The sequence below is a fragment of the Passer domesticus genome, chromosome 29 (assembly GCF_036417665.1).
Source record: "Passer domesticus isolate bPasDom1 chromosome 29, bPasDom1.hap1, whole genome shotgun sequence".
NCBI lineage: Eukaryota > Metazoa > Chordata > Aves > Passeriformes > Passeridae > Passer > Passer domesticus.
In genome coordinates this window covers 4,823,763-4,845,230 of record NC_087502.1, presented here as the reverse complement: position 1 = coordinate 4,845,230, position 21,468 = coordinate 4,823,763, and the positions used below count along the sequence as shown (strand labels likewise).

Genomic DNA, 21,468 nt, shown 5'->3' with positions numbered 1-21,468 from the left:
TGTCTCTGGAAACTCACAGCTCTGGCACATTCCTGTAAAGGAGCTGGAGGAGGAAGAACTCCCAGAAGCACAGGCTGCAGGAGAGTGGGACCGAGACCTGCAGAGTCTGTGGCTTGCCCTGTTCTTGAAGGAGAACGAGGTAGAGGCAGAAGCTTCTGCCCTGGCTGGAGACCTCTGGGATGAGGGCCATGGCAAGCTCTGCCCCACATGAGAGCCTAGGGAAAGCTCAGGCTTCTCAGCTTCTCCTTTCTCTGGAGGCTCCTGTGAGGAAAGGGCAACTTGTCAGCCAGGCAAGCACACTGCACTTCACAAGCAGCTGTGCATGGGGCCTGATGATTTGGTGCAAATTACGCATAAAAAGAGGGAGGAGCTGGAGAAGCTGGAGGAAGAGAAAATGTATGCAGAGCTCTTTGGAGACATCTCCTCGTCCATAAGCAATGAAGAAAGCCCCATGATGTCCAGCTGCGTCCTCAGGGATCCATCAAGTGCCACCGTGGAACCACCTGCAGACCCCTTGGTGCCACACAGCGGTTGCAGTTTGACCAAAGATGCCACAGGAGAAGCACAAAACTGCACAGAGCTGTTGTCTCCTGAGCTGCTGGCAGACTTGGGCTCTGACTCTGAGGACTCACCATCCCTGGAAACTCTGCTGAACGAGCTCCTGGAGGAGTGGGTGCAAGAAGAAGCGGTGGGAGAGAGGGACAGAGAGGTAGAAAGCCCATTGTCACTCCCGCCACGAGACCAAGATGAGGAGTTAGAGGTAGCACTGTCGTAGTTTGACTAGGAAGTGAGTTTCTGAAAAAGTTGTGGTCAAACCAATCAGTGGCCAGATTTGAAACTGGCTCCTGTTGTGGCCACTGGGAATCTGGATATGCCTCTGAGAACACACAGGGGTTAAAAGCAGAAGATTCCCAGAGGGGCTTTCTCTTTTGAGTCCAGTTGGTGAGTGGATCTGACCTCTCCCCTGCCCAGCTGCGTCTGGGTGGGGCAGGGGAGGCCATGCGGCCTGTGGGAAGGGAGGCCAGAGCCTTGCAAGGTGCAGGGGTGGAGGAGACCTGGGATGTTTGGGCAGCACCCCCTCTGGGAGAGAGTGATAGAGACTGTGCTGGCTTGAAATTTGATATCTTGTGCCTGGCACCATGGCCAGGAGAAGAAGGGGGGGCGAGGTGCCCCCAGCAGACCATGGCTGAGGTTTTAACCCCTTTGGTGCTGTGACAATGGAAGCTGTAAAAGACATTGATCCTCCCCAGCTGAGAATTGAGAGGGGATGGAGGATGGGCAAGTGAAAAGAAGGTTTGAGTGAGAGAAGAAATGCCAGCAGCTGAGAAGCGCCCTAGATGGAGGAGATGATTGCAGTGGCCTTTTGGCTGGACTTCCCTCTTACATGGCCACGGGACAGAACCAATTTCTTCCTGTAATGTAGACAATGCACCTTGGGAGAGGTGGTTGGCCAGAAGCCAGAAGTGACAAAGCTGTTATAAGAAGTAGAGGGAACAGAGACTGATGGGGAGCATGTGGTGGAGCCCTCTGCCTTCAGCGGAGAAGGATCTCTGTTCCTGAGACCCCCAGGCCCCAGGAGAGTGAATATGGGGGGGACAGGTGTCCCAAATGGTGAGAGGCGGCCACTTCTTGGAACTGGACAAGGCATTCTTAAAAGGACCTAAGAAGCAGTTTGGATCCATGGCCAGTGGTGAGAGCACTGGACATGGAAGGAGGATGGTCACCATGGCAGATTCTCTTCGGGCAGCTGCCACGTGTGACATGGAAGCACAGGAAGTTCCAACTGTGTTTCCTGGGGAGGCCCATGGTGCAAGAGGGAGACTCCTCTCTCCTGATGAACTGGGGGGAGGTTGTGTGAAGGATGGTATTGGACTGAGAATTGAGTATTAGAGGGGATTGAGTGTTAGAGGGGTGGGGGAGGAGGAGTGTTTTGGAGGGGTTCCATTGTGGATTGTTGTGTGTGTTTTTTGTTTGTTTTTTGTTTTTTTTTTCTGTTTTGGTTTGGGGTTTTTTTTTGGTTTTTTTTTTTGGTTTTTTTTTTGGTTTTTTTTTGTTTTTGTTTTTGTTTTTGTTTTTGTTTTTGTTTCTATGTTATAGATGAATAAAGTGTTGTCTTTTCCCTCCATTCCCAAGTTGGAGCCTGGTTTGTTCTGTTTCCTGGTCACATCTCACAGTAACCATTTTGGAAATATACCTTTCATGGGGGCACTGGCATTGTGCCAGGGTCAAACCATGACACCGTACATCCTGGATTGCCCCATCCCGGGGGCAGAATCCATCCCCTGTGTTTGTTGGTCTCCACATGGTTGGTGGTTGTCCCTTTGTCCCCTGTGTCCAGGTCTCTCCAAGGGCCTTCAGGCCTTCCAGGGAGCCAATAGCTCTTCCCATTTTGTACTGGCTGTGCACTGCTCAGAATCCCTGCCAGTCCTGTGTCCAAGCCATTTATGGAGATGTTGGAGAGCACAGGGCCGAGGATGGAGCCCTGCAGAACCCCACTAGTGACCGGGGCCAGCCTGATGCCACCCCAGTCACTGTCACCCTTTGTGCTCAAGCCTTGTGCCCATTGTCACCCATCACATGGCAGGTTTATCCAGCTGGGGCTGGACAGTTTGTCCTGAAGGATCCTGCCAGAGGTAGTCTGCAAATCCTTGCTGGAATCCCAGTCTTTTGGGATTTTTTACTGGCTTTCCTTGATGAACCAGATGGGTCAGCTTGTCTTAGAAGGAAATTGACAAGCTATTATTTAAACACAAATCTAACTTTATTTACAAATAAACTATTTACAGCTATAGTTGGTTTGCCAACCATAATCCTCAGAACAATGTGATGTCCAGGCTCAATGATGCCTGTGTTGACGAAGTGCTGACCAAGCCTGGATCTAACCACACCCAGAGCCTTCTCTGAGAAGAACCTCAGGAAGTCAGCAGTCCTTTCTGCACCTTGTGAATCAGCGGGAGGGTGTTCCTGCTCAGTCTTGCCTGAATGTGCCACTCTGGACACAAGAGGCCCCCAGCTCAGCGGTGCCAGCACCACAGAGAGCATCGGGACCCTGCTGGTGATTGCTGCTCCCTCAGCCTGCTCAGGATCAAGCTGGTCTGAGCTGCCAGGCAACAGATGAATTCACAGCCATCTTTCTCCAAGGCCTGAAGTTCTGTGACCAAAACAGAGCCGAGCTGAGTTCCTGTGTTTGCAGAGAACCCCCAGTCTCCCAGCCCTCGCTCCCCACTCACCTCTGACAATCAGAGCAGGCACCTCCGTGCTTTGGTCCTTGACATGCCGCATGATGGTCCCTGGGCACAGAGCTCTGTCAGCCCCTGCTGTTCCCCAGCATGCTCCCAGCAGCCAGGGCCCACCAGTAGCCTGGATGTGACACTGGGCAAGGGCTGGGGCAGACAGGAGCTGCCCAAAGTGGCAGCCTGGGCTGGGGCTTACCAATGAACCTGATAGTCGAGTCTCGCACGCATTCCTGAGGGTCCTTCAGGTACTTCAGGCTCTGAAGAAGGTACTGCTCAGCCCTGCTGCTGTCCTTTTTCATCTGGAGAGACCATAGAGGTGTGAGCATTGGCACATACCCTCCAGGTGGCTGGAGCAGCCCCTCCTGCCAGCACCTCCATCACCAAGAGCCCTGTTCCCTCCCACTGGGTGCAGGAAGGGGAGATGGGCCTGGAGATGAGCCTGGAGAAGAGCCCTGTTCTTGAGCCAGGAACAAGGATGCACTTCCAGGCTGTGGGGTCTCTTGCCTAGGCCCAGCTGCAGAGCTCATGGCCTGGCACAGTCCCTGGGGTGCATCCTCACCAAGCACTCAGCCATCTTCCAGGTCTGCCATGTCTTCACCACATGCTTCATCTCCTTCCACTTGAGGAGCTCTGCGATGGCAAGGAGAGCATTCCTGGAGGCCTGTGGAACAGCAGAAGCTGGGACATGGCTCCAGGGCCTGGAAAAGGTGCCTCTGCCTTGAGGGAGCTGGGACACGCCCCTGCCAAAGCATCTGGGAATGGCCCCTAGGTGCAGGGATAGAGGCTCAAATCCCTGCTCTCCAACACCTTTGGGGACCACACAGCACACATCCCACACCTTGGTGGTGCTGGGCTGGGGCTGAGCCCTGCTGCAGTAGGCAGGGCAGGGGTTGGGAATGGCCATGCCAGCTTGTCCAGCCCTGCTGCACTGATTCTGCAGGGACCCTTCCCAGGGTCTGTGCTGGGGGGGCTGCCCAGTGCCCCGGAGCTCCAGGGAATGTCAGCCACCCCTCTCTGTGTCACTGCTCAGCCTTGACATCAGTACCTGGCCCACTTTGGGGGCCTCGTCGTTCATGCGAAGGATGAGCGGGGCCAGGACAGTGTGCACGAAGTTCTTCATCCACTTCTTCTCCTTCCCCACCACTGTCCTCACCAGGTCTCTGAAGGAGCTGATGCAGCTCTCCCGCACCCAGCTTTCCTCCTGGAAGGAACAAGGAGAGGTGAGCTTGGGAAACAGCAGCTGCCACCCATAATGAGGGGTGTAGCAAGAGCCTGAAGGAGAGATGTGGGACTGCAGGAGGCTCTTCAAAATGCTGTTTATTGTATCCAAGATGTTACAGCAGTGCAGGGTCGTGGGCGACAGAGCCTGTGCCTACAGCTGTCAGCTCCAGCTGTAGGCAAGCCTGAAGACCCTTTAATTTTGGTTACATTGCATTATATACTTTTCTTTGCTTAATAGCATCTTAATACAGAAGAACCAATCTATAGCTTAACTTTTACCTATAGCCCATCATAACTACTATAATTACCATATTCGTGTTATTATTCCCCAATCACTAAAAGTTAGTATGTTACAGTTTAAGTTAGAAGTTGTTTTCCAGTTTTCTTGCAGTGGAAAATTTTGAGACCTTTTTTCTGCTTGCGACGTTGGCAGTCTTGTTTGCCTGTGCTATCTTTCTGCTTGGTAAAAACATCTTCGTGTTTGAGGTGGGTTTATCCTTTGCTCTAAGTGATAAAAACCCCCTTCTAACTAACATACCCTTTGCCTTCTTAGTTATCCAGTAGGAGTGGCTGGGCAATTCTTTTCTTCTGTATCAAAACTTGCTTCCATCCCTATTTCATTCTCAAGTTCTACATTCAGAAATCTTTCTGCCAAGCATCCATATCTGTGAGACTTTCTTGTCAAACTTTCATCCTTCTCAGCAGGGTGTGACAGCAGCTGAGGTGAGGGGCGATGCTCGGGGGCCAGATTGCAGAGTGGGGAGAAGCAGAATCCATGCCGGGAGAGCCCAGGGGAGTGGAGCCTGCCCCGAGTGCTGCTGTCACAGCCCAGTGCCCCTCTCAGGGCTCGGGCTCACATTGGCCTCACCTCATCAAAGTGGTACCAGAGTATCCTCGCCACATCTGCAGCAATGGAACTGGCTTCGGTCCTCTTCAAGCACTTCATCATGTTCTGGAGGACCATCAGGGCCATCATCACCAGAGACGTGCAGTTCTGCCGCAACAGGTTCATCAGGTCTGGCAGCAGCACCTTCATTTTTCTCGCCTGCAGGAAAGACAGTTTCCATTTGGTGAGCAGGCCCTGCCAGTCAGGGAGGCTGTTTGGAGCCGTGAGCCCTTGTCCTGACTCCCAGCCCAGGGTTCAAAGCCTGGCTTCCCCGTGTGTGCCCCTGACAGCACCCTGCTCACCCTGTCCTCTCTGTTGGACAGTGTGATGAGGGCCCTGAGCAGCAGGGAGGTTATCTCTCTGTCTGTGCTGTTGGCTGAATACAGCAGAAACCTGCAGGTTTTGTACAATGAAGCGAATTCCTCCTCTTGCACATCTTCGGAGGCCAGCAGCTGAAAGAAACCCTGCAGTGAGCAACTTTGCCCCTGGCAAAGCCAGCAGGGCTCCTCTGGCACAGCTTCTGCTTCCCCCACAGCTGAGGACAAGGGCACCAGAGCTTTTGCTGCTCACGCACAGCCAAGTAAGAGAGGCAGTCGTTTTCAGGAAAGGTGCGGAAAATGCCATTCTTCAGGTCCTGGAGTTGGACACGAAGCTCCTTCAAGACCTTCTCTACCATCTGGGGCACCGAGAACATCACCTCCCACAAACTGAGGGCATTCCTGCAAGGCAGAGCACTGTCAGCAGGGCCTGGCCCAGCGCTGCAGATGTGGGCTGCCTGGGGATCCTGCCCAGGCAGGCAGGAGATGCCTGAGGAGCAGCGTGCTGGCTCTGGGCTAGCTCTGGCAGGCCCAGCCAGCTTTGGCTGCTGCAGGCCTGAATGACCCCCATCAGGGCTGGAAAGCGTGCTGGATGGGGGTCCTGGCTCCTTGGTGGGGTCCTGCAGTGTTCTTGGGTTTGCCAGCCAGAGGGTCTCAGGGTCCCTCTCCCCACAGGGGCTTTTGGCACCAGTACCTATCTCCTCGTGGGGCGATCTGCAGCAGTGTTGTGACCACCTGCACAGGACTCCTGTCAGCCACCAAGAGAAGCAGGCAGTGGAGGCTGTGCTGGACTTGGATGTCTGTGACCAACCCAGTGTGGTAGATGTGGCTCACGATTTTTGGCACCTGGAGGGACACGGGTGAGGATGGTGCTGCCGCTGGAGCCGAGCTGCCCTTCCCATCCCTCTCTGCTGCCTCAGGGCGGCTCCAGGTGCCCAAAACATCTGGGTTTGGGAGGGATGGAGGGAGGCAGGAAGCCAACATGGCAGGGCAATCCAGACACAGGCCACTTACATCCGTCAGCCACCAGTCAGGGTCTCTCCCAATCACCTCCAGCATGCTGAGAGCCACCTGATGATTGCAGGGAGATGAGTAGCGGAACATCGTAATGGTTGAGAGGATGATGTGTGTCCTCTCAGAAGGTCCCAGGTATTTTCCAACAGCCTGTGGCAGGAGGGAAAGGAACCCTGCTGATTCTGGGCCCCTTTGCTTACACAAATGCTGTGGACAAGAGTCCCAGCAAGGGGAGCTCTCGGTACCTCGATGAAGTCCTTGGCATTGGGATAATGAAGTGAGGAGCTGATCCCATCTTCCCAGTGTGCTTGGAGCTGTGCATTGTCCTCTGGCAGTGTCACACCTGAGGAGTGGGGAAACTTGGACACATCAGTGAGACACAGCTGCTGTGCCAGCAAGCCAACCACATCCTTGCTGGACTTCTGGATGCTAAGAATTTTAGACTTTCTGTGCTAACAGACTCTGACCCCCAGGAGAGCACTACATCTAACCTGAGGCGTGAAAAAGACTTCCAAAATTAATTGATAGCACTGGGATTACAGGTGTATAGTTAATTAGAAATGTGTAATATCACAGACTAGAAAACTTCAGAGTTTAAGGTTTTAGAATACAGAAATATATATAGGGCAAGATAGAAGTTTTAGGGCAGAGGCAGGTTGTTCTTCTTGACCTTCTTCCTTCTCCTTCATAAGTTTGAGTAGTATTTTGTAAGTGGACAGAAAAGTCCGCATTGCGGAATTCAAGTGATTAGTTATTAGCTTGAAAGAGAAAATAATTTAGGTGTCATTTCTTAATTAGATATTTTAGCCTTAAAAGACCTTGTAACAAGAGATCGCCATTGTTTGTCTTGTTAATGAAAGACTACAGAAGTCACTGCCTGTGAGACTGGAACATTGACAAGTTAAACACAAGTCTTAAATGAGTCTAAACATGAACTATCGTCTCAAGTACCTTCAGTCTTGATCTCAACAGAAGAAAAAAAAAGCTGAAAACCAGCACATCCTGACAGAGTTTGGGAACTGGGAATTGCTGGGGAGGAGTTGGCTGCAGCAGGAGGTGGTGCACGGGTGTAAGGGGCAGCCTTCCTCCAGTGTCTCCAGCCAGTGCTGCTGGCCCAGGAGGCTGCGAGCCCCTGGAGCTCTGCATGCAGCCCCCAGCTACACTGTGGCTGCAGTACTGGTCAGGGGGAAGGGCCCGTGGGGCTGGCGTGTGGCAGGGAAGGACACAAGCTCTCCGGGGCACCTGGGGAATGGGCGGAATGGGGCTGAGTCCTGTGTGGACGAGCAGCTCAGCTGCACAGGACCATCAAGAACTTGGGACAGAGAATGTGGGGAAGGAATAGAGATGATAGCAGTGCTGGGGACATGGTGGCACCTGCACCAGGCACAAGGGTCCATCAAAATGCCAGGGAAGACCAGCAGATAGATCAGGGGGTGTCACTGTGCAGGGGGATGCAGCCAGCACAGCTTCTCTTACGTTGCTGCTGAGAGATGAAATTGAGGAGGGCGTAGAGAGCATCCAGAGCCACATGGTTGGTCTTTTCTTCCTCAAATGCCATGAGGATGAGATGTCCAAACACCTTCCCAAGGACTGGGATCTGGATCTGTGCACAGGCATCATCTCTTTCCTCATTTTGACCAGTCTGGGGGAGGCAGGCAGAAGAGCAGAATGGCTGAAGAAGAAGAATGGCTGAAGAAGAGCAGCTGAGGCCAAAAGCCTGACCCACACAGTGTATCCCAGGCTGGAGGTGGCTGAGAGCTTGGTAAGGCCCTGCAGGCCCCATCTCAGAGAATCACTGGACAGCAGCCCCAGCAGGGAGAGCTCCCTCCCTGCTCCTTGGGCAGTCCCATCCGACAGAGGGCTGGGGCAGAGCCGGCTCCTGGCTGGGAAGCCCAGGGGAAATGGAGGGACCAAGACCTTTCAGCTCAGAGCCTGAGCCCAGGCTGGCCTTGAAGGCACCTCGGAGCTGCAGCTCTACTGGCCATGGGGACAGGGACATGGCTGGAGGTGCCTGCTCCTCACCTCCAGAGTGGAACAGCTGGCCAGCCAATGGCTCAGGCTGCAAATCCTCTGCAAGGCCCTCTCCTGCACAACGGCTCTCTCAGAGCTGGTGAAGGTGAGCAGCACCTGGGCACAGAGAGGCTTAGGTGAGCCCTGGGAGCAGACAGCAGCTCCTGTGGGAGCAGTGTGGGTCTCTCCTCCTGGGCTGGACTCCTACCAGCCTTCAAGGCTTCCTTTCACCTCGAGCTCAGCCTCGGGCCAACCTTGTGGCCAGGCAGGTGCCACTCTCTGCAGCCCCTGTACTCCAGCTGAGCCCCAGGGCAGGGCAGCGCCCTCCCTGCAGTGTGCTCTGCCTGCTCACAACTGGGCTGAGGACCACCCAGCCAGGAGTGGGCAACCCCCCCAGGGTAAGGAACAGTGCCCAGACCCCCACTCTCTGCACAGGCCAGACCTCCAAGATGTCCTGTGGCACCTCGCAAGATTTGAGCACCACAGCCTTCAGCATGATGTCCATGGCCTCCACGGTCTGCAGGGAAGACAGAGAGTGATGGCAGGGATTCTGCTGTCCCTCCCACCCTGGAGACTGATCAGAATTCCCAGGGCAGGATGCCCTCACTGCCTGGGAGATCCAGGGACAGGCAGTGTCCTGCATGCACTAGTCTGTGATGCTGGACATGGCCGAGCCCTGGGAAGGGGATGGAAGGATGAGGGTGGGAAAGCAAAGCAAGAGCCTGCTGTGCCTTGGATCTCTGATCATGAGGCAGCATGGGGTGGCCAAGAGCAGCCCAGAGGGCCTGGGGTTCCTGCAGCTCACCCAGCACTTACCTGAGTATAGAAGGAAGCCTCCAGGCCCGTCATTTCCTCTTCTGGAGGAAGAAGAAGAACCCTCCGAAAGCAGGAGCTGATCAGCTGTGTGTTGTCCAGCAGCTCGGGCAGCACAGAGCTGCAGTGAGAGAGGTTCCAGTTGGATACTGGTGATGGCAGCAGCATCTCAGGGCCTTGTGCAGGTGGACACAGAGCGTCCCACAGAGGCACAAGCAGGTACCTCAGTTGGGTGATGGCCAGCATGGCAAGCAGCTGCAGCTCTGTGCGCATCTGCTTCTGGGGCTCCTCGCTCAGCAGCGCCTGTGGAGCACAGCTGGGCTGGGACTTGGCAGCTGCCAGCACCCAGTGCCACCAGCTCCTCACCCTGCACAAGCACGGCTCTCACAGGGTGCTGGGGCTCCCCAGGTGTGCCCTCACCTCGATCTTCTCTGCCAGCTCATGTCTGCGGCAGAAGCACTCCAGGCCTGCTAACGAGCCACGGTTCGTGGCGCTCCTGCACAGGCTGCGGATGCTCTCCAGGAACTGCAGCTTGTCATCCTGCATCTGGCAGCAAAGGACAGAGAGACCATGGGGCGTCTGAGAGGGGACACATGGCCAGCAGGACCAGAGCCCCGGGGGAGTACAGGGCACAGCCACCAGCCCATGGACTGCATTTACCGGGCAAGAGAGCCTGGTAAAGGTCTGGATGAATGCCATGGCTTCCTGCTCCTCCTCACAAACAGCTAACCCAGCGGCACCTGACAGAGAGAAGGAAGGGCTGCAGAGAATCTGGCAATGGCAGAGAGCAGGGGAAGATCTGCCCTCCACCCAGGCCTGTGCCTCTTCTGCTGGCACAGCCTTCCCAGGCGGATCCTGGCTGGAGGGTGCCCAGCAGAGGAGCTGCCATGCTGGAGCACAGCACGGAGGGGAAAGCCCCAGAGCCTTGGGCTGAGGAATGCACTGGCAGAGGGGCAGCAAAGGTGCAGGGCCTCATGGCATCCCTGCCTGCTGCCGGCCCCGCCGCTGCTCACTGGCCTCACCCTGGAGCAGGAGTTGGGGCCCCTCTGCTCACTCCCTCCTTGGCAGAGATTGTGCTGGGGCTGGCATTCAGCCCTGAGCAGCCTCAGCCTGAGGCATCACAGCCAGCCCTGGGCTGCTGTGAGCCAGGGAAACAGGCTGGGCTCCCAGCCCTGCCCAGCCCAGCAGGGCCTCTCACTCACCCGTATGCAGGGGCTGCACCATTGTCACCTCGTAGGGCTCCACTGGGGAGCTGCTTTCCTGGGGACCCCCGTCCTCCTCCCAGGCCACCCTGGGCTGGCTCGGGGCTTTCCTCTCCATGCTTTGATAGAAAAGAAAAGTCTGGTAGCGGAGAAAGGGGAAATAGAATCGTTTGGGAAAATCCTCAGCACCACGGGGCTGCTGAAGAAGCAGGGAAACTCTGGAGCTTGTGTATAGAGGCTCCTGGCCAGCTCTGTATTCCCAAACTATCCTGTTCTCTCTCTGTCCAGCTGGACACTGACCACAGGGGCAGCAGTGGGGTGTCACAAAGGGCTCCCCTGTGACACAGCACCTACCCCCAGAAATGGATCCGGGTAACCATTGACATGGAACCTGCCCCCAGCAACGGGCCAGGGACCTGGGCAGGGAGGCTCTGGCTGTCCCTGGGGGCATGGGCACAGCTCAGTCCTGGGCACACAAAGTGCTCCCAAAGGACTTCCAGGCACCCTTTGCCCTCCTGTCCCCTCCGCACATCCCTGGTGCCCTTCAGCATGCCCCAGAGCCCTGTGTTCAGACACCCCCACATGCCCCCAGGATGTCCCTGCGTGAGAAACAAGGTTCACTCTCCTGTAAAACATTCAAAGTTTAATAAAGGACAAGAGGAGACAAAGACAAGAAAGCAAAGATTTACAGCTGGGTGCATCTTGGCACTTAGCCAAGAGCACACCTGCTATTTTGGAAACACCCTTTAGATACCAAGCAAGATGGAGGTTTTAGGGTGGAGACAGGTTGTTCTTTACCTTCTTCTTCCTTCTTCTCCATGCGTTTGGGTGGTCTTTTGTAATTAGACAGAAAAGTCCACACTGTGGGCTTTGAGGGATTAGTTATTGGGTTAAAAGGGAAAATAATTTAGGTGTCATTTCTTAATTGGATAGTTTAGCCTTAAAAGACCTTGTAACAAGAGATAGTGAGCCATTTTGTGCCTTGCTAATGAAAGACTGCAGAACTCATGGCTGTGAGGCTGTCACATTGATAAGAAATAATAAACACCTGAGTCTGAACATGAACTATCGTCTCAAGTGCCTTCATTTCTGACCTTGACATAGGTAGAAAAAGGGAGCTGAAAACTGGCAGCAAGCCATTGCAGGTGTATTTGATCTTCTTGGTGGCAAGTACAGCGGCCAACCCGGTCTTGCCCTCTTTTTCCCTTGTCACTTCCTTTTTCCTAATTTGCAGGCAAATAATTTTTGACATTCCTTAACTCTTTCCCACTGTTCCTCAGGTATCTCCCATTCAACAGGCACTAATAATTCCCATCTACAAAGCAAAGTTATTATTTCAGTACTTTTGAGTTCTGTCTGGATAGGGGCTAGATGTGGTGCTTGACATTTCATGCAATGAGAGTCTGTTTTTTTGAACTACAATATGAATTTTTTCCACAATTTAAACATTTACATATAACCTAGCTAGCATATCATAGTATACCCTGTCAGATTATGATATGCCTCTGATGGATGTTGTAATTCTTCTTTTTCTTCCTATAAGTCACAGGCTAAGGCCAGAATATGGGAACTCTCTGAACCAGTCCTGATGCTCCTGTTTGAAGAGGAAGGATTCCTCCCCAAGGAGGTGTCTCAGAACCTGTCCAGGAGCCGGTGCTGCTGCGGCCGTGGGGCAGAGCGGGTGCGGAAGGCGGGTCCGGGGCGGGAGCGGAGGAGGAGCGGGAGGAAGGGCAGGGAGAGGGGAAAGGGAGGAGCAGGAAGGCGAGGAGCACGAAGAGGAGCGGCCCGAGGAGGAGCAGCAGTGGCAGGAGCATTGCGGGGCTCCACGGCGAGCCCGCTGAGCCCGCAGCTCGGCTGGCCCCGGCAGCATCGCATTGCCCTGCGTGCCGCGGGTGAGCGCGGAGGGGAAGCTCGCCCCGAGCCAATCACAGCAGCTCCGGGATGTTATGAATAGAAAGTTGTATTTTTTTTAAGTTTCAGAGTTAAAAAAAACAAGCCAGACCGGGTCAGACTCCTTTGGTTTCACTGCCGAAGAAAAGCTCTTCGAATACCTGTTAATAGCCGGTGATTAACTGATTGTTTCCCTGATGCTGGCCACTTGCCAGGACAGACCCCTCCGAGGTAAAGAAAATAGGAGTGACATCGGAGCCAGTATGCAAATAAGAAATGCAGTGCACCTTGGGTTTTTACAGTTTTACAGTTTTTATAAGAAAAACCCCTAAAATCACGAGCCAACAAGTGACGTAAGTGACGTCTAAGGATGGGAGCGTGGTCCCGCGCCTGCTTGGACCTTTTTATTTCTCACCCTAACCTGAAAAGAAACTGATTAAAGAGACCCCCCGGGTTTCTAAACAAACAAACCAAGGACTCAACGACTCTCCCATGAGGACAGAGTCCCCAGTTCTGTCTGCAGACCAGCGGACAAAACTGCATCATCCTCCTCCTTCGTGCCACGCCTGGGAGCAACAGCGGCGAGGGCGCAACCCGTCAATTTCTCCCCACCTGAGCTGATTAATCTTAATAAAGGCATTAAAAGGGAGAAAGATCTCCTGCCCATTTATTTCACGGGAGGGATTTTTGGGGGCGAAAGGAGGGAGGTTGGAGGGGTTTGGGTCTCGCGGAATCCGGAGTCACGTCCCAAATATATTTCGGTTTTGCTGGGAGCGGTATTTTTTCTTCCTATGATGAGGGGACATTTTTGGATGTGGCCGGAGTGCAGAGCTGAGCCGTGAATGGCCCGGGGGGATTTTGCGGGGCCCACGTGGCGCTCGGCCGGTGCCGGCGGGCGGGCCACGGGTTTGGGGATCCCCGGGAGAGGCGGGGATGAAAGGCGGGAGCCCCGGCGTGGGGAGAGGGGCGATAGCAGAGCTGGGGGAGCTCCGGCAGGCTGGAGGGGCGGTGGAGCCGGGAGATGAGTGGGGCCCGGGCCCCGAGGCTGAAAGTATTGTCGGGGAGCGGGGGAAGCGCTGAGTGCCTGGGGTGGGGGGATGCTGGAGAAGGGGACCCTGGGACACCTGGGAGCCGCGCTCGAATTGATATAAAATTTCAATAGTCAATCCGGATTTTATTTTTTATGTCTTTTATTTTAAAGCAAGCAGCGCTGGGTGGTCGGGGAGTCACCGCTCCTCTCACAGCACACACCACTTACAAGTTCAGTAAAGTATATATACTGTTTTAAGCCTACAAAACATTTTCCAATGTGCTCGGTTAGTCCAAATCAGCAAATATCAATAAGCTGGGAGCAGCAATTTCATAATCTTTCCAGGTGGTCCCTGGCTTCCTGTCCTTCTTGTGGTCATCTGGAGGGAGGCTTTACACTGGTGTCTGCTACATGATTTTGTCAAGTGCATCAAGCTTTTTATTATACCTAAGCATTTAGTTGCTTTGTTAGCTTTACCACAACATCCTCTATTTTATTCTAAGCATCAGTCTTCTTGCTACCTCATCTATTTTACTCTTTATACTTCATTGATTTTGATGCTTTATTTGGTTATTGGGTCAGAAAGTTTCAGAACCTTTCCTTGTGTCTAATTTGGACAAACAAACCAAGGACTCAACGACTCTCCCGTGAGGACAGAGTCCCCAGTTCTGTCTGCAGACCAGCGGACAAAACTGCATCATCCTCCTCCTTCGTGCCACGCCTGGGAGCATTTGCTGATTCCATTGGAAGCATTTGCTGATTCCATTGCCGATTGACAGGAATCACAAAAATATTTTTCACAATCCCTCCCCTTTATGTTATTGATTCATGTCTTTGCTTCAAATTGAGTTTATACTGTTTGGGTTGCAGTGTGTTTTGGTTCTGCTTTGGCCTTGCCTATCATAAGGGAGAGAGTTTTTTCTCCTGTGCCTGTTATTTTAGGGTTTATGAGCATTGCTGAAATCTGCATTCCCTGGATCACTGAATGCATTAGCCTAATAAAGCATGGAATCATACATGGTATAAACAATAGGCCTAATGCAGAAGAAAGCAACATGAACCCCAACTTTTTCCACCAGGCTCCTTCAAACAAATGATTCCTCCAATTGTCAGTTAATATGGAATTCCATTTTTGCACTGGAACATGTGCAACTTGCTTAATTTTGTCTGCCAAATTTGTAACAGCCTCTCCATTGTCATCAATCTCTAAACAGCACTCAGATGTACTAAATTTTCCACAAAGCCCCCTTTCTTCAGCTCATAAGTAATCTGGGGCTAGCCTATTCTGATATACTGCTGATGTGGTCTGGCTTAGTTGTCTAGCTGCAAGTTTCAATGCCTCTGATGTTTGATTAAAAGTAATTTCTACACTGGCCTGTAATCTAATATAAATAGGGGTTCTATAACCCCAGCTGCTGTGCTGAGCCCAGGAGGCAGGATCACAGTAATCTGTGATCCATTGGGAAGCCCATTCTTCATTTTTCCAGGTCTGTTTTCCTCCTATTTCAGTTTGTTTTCTTCTGTGCAGAGTTTCCTAAAGAGGTCGTCCTAAATATTCACCTCTGCTCTTTGGTAATAAAAAGAATACAGGTTGTATAATTGCAATTGTACAGGTACCTCTCTGTCGCTTTGATAATTCATCATATGCCCTTTTACCACATATCCAAAGTAATCCATTTGAAGCTTTCCAATTTTCAGCCTTCTGCCCCTGATTTTCCCAATATCCCTTAAGATCTTTTACCTCCTCAAAAGGATTAGCATGTGTTACACTTTTCCAGCAAACAGTTCCACTGGTGCAATTGATGGAGCAATAACCTGTTGGTGGTTTTGGCCTCCAGGTTGTAAAGGTGGAGTTGGTGGTATATATCAACTTGCAGGAGGTATGTCCTACATACGTAGTACGATTGTTTCCTTTCCTAGAAATACAAATTATGCCTACTGCTTCATGAGTCAATATTTACCCTGAGGTTGAATTTCATTAAATCTTAGTGTCGTGTTCCATAATATCAACTGATCAGGTCCAACCCCTTCTCCCCTCCATGGCCATTGCTCAGTCATCTGGGATCCCCACCAACCCAACAGTTAGTCACATTTAATTCCTTAACTACTTTTTGCATCAGATCAATAAACAAATTTTTTTCCTAACGTGGGGAGGTCCCAATCCCTGAGTCTTTTCTTAATTTTTTTATACAGGTCACTTCCTGCTCTTGTTCTTTTTGGGTTTGAATTTCCCCTAAATTCTTTGTGATGTCTTTCACTAACTCTTCCTTGAATTTATCTTGTATTCCCCCTTTATCTGAGTGTCCCCACATTCCACCTTTGGGGAAACAGAAGAATGGTTCTCCCTGGTGACAAAATTGATAGTTTCCAGGTGCCCATCCTCCCATTCCTGAATCTGTTGCTACCCAGTAAATCTTCTCTCCTGTTGTACAGGTTTCAAGTTGTCCTGGCCCATCACATCCTGCATTAATATGAGTGTGTGCTCGGGCCATGGTCCAGCCATACTTTACATTTTGGTAGCACTTCAAGCAGGGATTGGTTTCTCATTCCCTGGAAGACCCAACAGTACCAGAAGGCCCCACAGTTTTATTGTCCCTCTTCCTCCTTGGCCTCCCAGGGTGCTCCCAGCAGTGAGGGGTGCCATCTTCTCAGCAGCAAGGATATTCTTCAGGGGTTCTGTGTGAGCTTTCCTGCATTTCGTGCCGTTTCTTAAATACTTCCCAGTTCTTTGCTTTGGCTGGCTCGGATCCACAAAGGACTCGATTACGTTTGCAATGCTCAATATTTTTAATATTTGCCTCACTTGATAGTCCCCCTCTCAATCCGTATTTCCACAACATCCACCACTCATAAGAATCTAGTTTTCATGTTCCTTACTGTAGTCTTTTTTTTTTTTTTTTTTTTAATCAGTTAAAATCTGTTCAATGTGTTTACACTCTGGACACAACCCACTTGGAGGATAACCCCTGTGACAATGATAACACCACCTCTCCTTCCAATAGTTGCATTCAGTGCTTACAAAGGGATAGCAATTACAGTCCTTTTCAATACAGGTTATTTTATCTCCCGACATCTCTTGAGAATATGGCATCCCATATAACATCTTGTATGGGGAGATCCCATTCTCTGAGTTTGGCATTGTTCAAATATTTAACTACACCAATGGTAAATACTCGATAAATATTGGATTAATGCTTAATCCAAGATAGTTTTTTTTCAATCATTAGTTTTGCTGGCTGATGCTTTAGGGTCTGGTTCATTCTTTCGACTCTCCCCAAACTCTGAGGGTGCCAAGGGGTATAATATTCCCAAGAGATCCCTAGAGCTTTCATTACTTTTAACACTTTTGAGGTAAAGTGGGAACCCTGATCCAAATCACTCACTCTAATCATCCCAAATCATGGAATTATTTCTTCTGAAATAATCTTTGTAACAAAATGTGCTGTTGTTTGTGCTGCAGGGTGGGTCTCTACCCAATGAGCTATTTGGCCTACTATTACTAACAAATACTTGTATCTTCCCACTCTCAGTAGTTTGGTAAAATCCACTTGTATCTTTTCAAAAGGCCTGTAGGCAGTTTTTCTCCCTCCCTGCGAGGTCTGTCTACATGTCTTCTTGTTAATTTTCTGGCAAATAATGCATCCTTGTGTCTTCTGTTTTGCTATATCAAATATTCTTATACACCCAAAAAACTTTAAAAAGTGGTCACTTAGTGCTTGTGTTCCCCAATGAGTTCATGAATGTAACTGGGGAATTATTCTTTTAACATTACTTTTAGATAGCATTTCTCTACCATCTGGTAAAAGCCACTTATGCCCTTCTACCTTAGCCCCTAGTTTGTGCATCTCTTGTATTTCCTTTGAGAGATAGCCTTTTTGATACTTTTTATCATCCTCACTGTTATTCAAATTGTTTAAAAACACAGGTAAGCATACTGCTGCCCTTTGTGCTTCTGCATCAGCCAAATTATTGCCATGAGCCCCATAATCCGTTCCCCTCTGATGTCCTCTGACATGGACAGCAGCTATCACTGATGGATCCCTCAAAGCTTCTGATACTCTTATGGGAACGACTGGATTACTTATTTCTATCTTAATGGGTCCAATCTTCAGCTTTCCTGTTTCCCCTTTATGGTGCCACACTTTTGGATTAATTTTGTCTTCATCTTCTGACATTAAGGTATAAAACTGTACCTGTAGTTCTCCTTGTTTCACTTCTAAATTTATTCCTAAAGCTATAATTAAATTTCTTGCTAGCATATTATTGTCTGCTTCTGGTACCAATAACAAATCATTCAAACAAATCCTATTTTCTGATTAAATTTCAACATTTTAAAGTATGAGTACTTTAAATGGTTCCCCTTTTGCTGCCACAACTAGAGCAATTTCTTAAGTAATTTTACCCCTTTGGGGCAGTGCTGTATAGTTGATCTTTCTGCTCCAGTGTCCACTAAAAAGTAAACTTCTTCCCCTAGGGGACCTATTTTTAGTTCTATCAAGAGCTCTTTTGATGATCTGGTCCTCAAGATGTACAGCCCCTGACACCCCTATTTGTCCTCTTCAGATATTTTTTTTTTTTTTTCCCCATCTTTTTGTTGTTGCTTACAACTTAGCTTTGTCTTCTCCTTCCTCACTAATAGCAATGATAATCTGCAGGACCATCTCCGGGGTTTCTAATTTGGGGAAGTTTCTTATAATCTCCCCTAGGTCTTTGTCCTTCTGTTCTAAACGCTTTCTTTTCCCCCTTCTGAGTTTCCCTCACAGCTGCTACAAATATCTTGACTTCTGCCTTTTGTGTTTCTTCATCTCTCCTCACATACAACTTTTGGTCTTCCCACAATAGCTCTTGGAGACCCCAGTCCTGCCAATCCTCTCATTCTTTAGCCTTTTTTTTTTTCATATGTCTCCCCATAATTTTGCCACAAATGGAGTTTTAAGCAATGCTGCTCCTACTGGGGAATCTGCGTCCACTCCTGAATACATTTGCAGGCTCTTTCTGAGCCTCTCAAGCCAATCTGTAGGTGTTTCATCTTTTTCTTGGCGCACGCTGAAGGCCTTGTTAATATTTTGCCCTCGAGGTACGGCATTCTGTATCCCTTGTATAATGATATCTCTAAGGTCCCTCACATTTTGTCTGTCCTGCTCGTTCTGATTAGGCCATTTTTGATCTCCACGTGGACCCTGCTGGTGTCTCCTTTCCCATTCTCTCATTCCTGCTTGCCTAATCATTTCCCTTTCCTTACAGTAGTAAATAGTATTCCTAATATAGCTTGAAGCTCATCCCAGGTGTAGCTATTTGGCCCTAAAAATTGGTCTAACATCTCGGAAACCCCTAAAGGTTTTTCAAGCAGCCGCCCCATTTCCTTTTTAAATTCTCTTACATTCCCAGTGTTAAGTGGGACTGCTAGAGACACTATTCCCCTATCATTTCTTCCCATAAGTACTTCTCTCAAGGAAAATAGTCTCTTCTTTTGATCTTTCTCCTCCCCACTAGAATTATTTTCCTGGCGTTGTTCTCTCCTCTTGCTCTGAGTCCTACTAGATTGTGATGATAGTGGTGGAGTTGTTGAGCTCCGGGGCCTCTCAGGGGAGGAGAGAGTTTCCTGCCCTTGATAGGGAGGGGGCAAATTGTCTAATGGTTCCCAAGGTTTTTCTTTTTCCTCCACCTTTCTTCTTTTTTTGGTTTTCAGGGGGTATAATGTTATCACTACAGAGACCCCCCCTCCTCCAAAGTGCCACATAATCACTTTCCTCCTGATCAATGGGTTCCTTACTATTTACATAAAGATTTAAAGCTTGACACATCCAGTCATGAAAGGACCCAGCACTGGCCAATATAAATGATCAGGCCTAATTTCTTCCTTAGTCCACCCTACCATACAATAATGGACCATCTCTTCTTTACTTTTTCCCTTCCTAGAGGGCATTGCATCCCAATGTGCAGTTGTTAACCCCAGGGGGCTGTCCGGGGGTATCTCTGCTTATTCACTCCCTTTCTCGTTTTTAGAGCCTCTCTGGGGGCCCCATAACCTTGAACCTCTCTTGGGACCCTTTGAGCCTCTCTGGGGGCTCGTTGAACCTCCCTGGGGGTTCCTTGAGCCAGAGGTCTTACTGTTCCCCTGAGCCATCGTGAGCAGTGTCTCAAAGCACTCGCTTTGTCCCTTCACTGGCCAAGCCCCTCGCGGGGTGATGGAAGCACAGACAGAAGGACTCCTCGATGGCTCCGCGATAATATTGCATCTACCTCACTCACTTTCATTCAGACACTGTCGTGTCCACCCAGCCGAACGATACTCACAGCCCGCTGCTCTTGTCTGGATCTTCGTGCACTGGAATTGCAGGTGATTTAAACTGCAGTTCTCAGGGAGCTCAGTTCCTTGCTTGCTTTCTTTACCAGGTTTGTGGTACTGTTAGCTCCCGGGCTATTGGCTTCTACGGGCCACAAAAGTGGGGTGTCCCCTGCAGTAGCCTCACTCCGAGAGATCCCAGGGCATCAGGTCGGCATCATCAAATTGATATAAAATCTCAATAGTCAATCTGGATTTTATTTCTATATCTTTTGTTTTAAAGAAAGCAAGCCAGCAGCACTGGGTGGTCGGGGAGTCACTGATGTACTCAAGGCACACACCACTTACAAGTTCAGTAAAGTATATATACTGTTTTTAAGCCTACAAAGCATTTTCCAATGAGCTCAGTCCAAATCAGCAAATATCAGTAAGCTGGGATCCGCAGTTTCATAATCTTTCCAGGTGGTCATTGATTCCTGTCCTTCTTGTGGTCATCTGGAGGGAGGCCTTACACTGGTGTCTGCTACATGATTTGGTCAAGTGCATCAAGCTTTTTTTATACATAAGCATTTAGTTGCTTTGTTGCAATATCTCTTAGCTTTACCATAACTTCCTCTCTTTTATTCCAAGCATGAGTCATCTTGCAACCTCATCTCTTTTACTCTACTATAGTTCCTTCATTTCGATGCTTTATTTGGTTATTTGGCCAGAAAGTTCTAAAACCTTTTTTTGTGTCAATTTTGGACACAGCAGATAGAAGCATTTGCTGATTCCATTGCCAATTGACACAAATCACAAAAACATTTGTCACAGAATCAGGGGAGGATGAGCCCTGGGATCTCCAAAAGCCCCTCAGCATGGCTGAGCAGAACCCGAGAGCGGGGGGGATGCCCAGGACCCATGCTGGGGTCGGCTGTCAGTTGTCTCTGCCCAGCACGGGAAAAGGTGGTTCTGGGCAGGCCGTGCTTTCGAAGAAGGAGTCTGGACTCTTGCTTTTCGGTCTTCAGTTGAGTTTAATGTTCCTTATCTACAGAGTTTTTCTGTCTGTCCAGCCGAGGTCTGATCAGCAAGACAGCCACGGGCACTCTCCCCCGCCCACAGGGCGGTTTTCTCTTTTATAGTAAAAACTACGTATAAGATATTTACCTTTAATTTCCAATACTTTTCGCCCTTGTTGGCAAGTGCACTTTCCCTATGAACCAATCCACACATGCCAACATCATCCTGAACATGGATGCCAAGGAGAAGAAAGAAGAAGGACAGGGCACTCCCAAATCCCTCCATCTTGGGACCCCTGACCCCCATGTACAGAATTTCAAACCCCCCTGTACAACATACAAAACCCCCTGTACAGTGCTCCAAAGTTTTTCCCTTCACCCTGTGATCCCTACTTCTACGCTACTTAAACTTTTGTGGCCTGTAATTCTTCATATAAGGTTGGCAATTTGCTCCATGAATTAAGATCGAATTTCCAGGTGTCTTTGGCTTCCTGCCAGGGTCTCCGAGCCCCTGCCAGGGCTTTGAGACATCCAGGGCATCCAGAGAGATGCTCTGGGTTCCGAC

General features: G+C 50.2%; 1 protein-coding gene across 2 annotated transcripts; it reads right to left on the bottom strand.

Moving 5' to 3' along the window:
- Positions 1-2,860: 2,860 nt before the first annotated feature.
- Positions 2,861-9,758, bottom strand: LOC135287352 (uncharacterized). Of its 2 annotated transcripts, XM_064400706.1 has the most exons (16): positions 9,721-9,758; positions 9,501-9,618; positions 9,127-9,201; positions 8,697-8,801; positions 8,151-8,316; positions 6,920-7,017; positions 6,675-6,824; positions 6,355-6,506; positions 5,918-6,062; positions 5,646-5,795; positions 5,326-5,502; positions 4,282-4,437; positions 3,796-3,897; positions 3,433-3,535; positions 3,231-3,290; positions 2,861-3,151 (listed from the first exon to the last, which is right to left on the bottom strand). In XM_064400706.1, the coding sequence occupies exons 1-16, from the start codon at positions 9,741-9,743 to the stop codon at positions 3,015-3,017; spliced, it is 1,917 nt and encodes a 638-aa protein (XP_064256776.1). In that variant the 5' UTR covers positions 9,744-9,758; the 3' UTR covers positions 2,861-3,014. The 2 variants fall into 2 exon arrangements, with proteins under 2 accessions (XP_064256776.1, XP_064256775.1); XM_064400705.1 differs by lacking the exon at positions 9,721-9,758 and having other exon boundaries at positions 9,501-9,676.
- Positions 9,759-21,468: the final 11,710 nt, after the last annotated feature.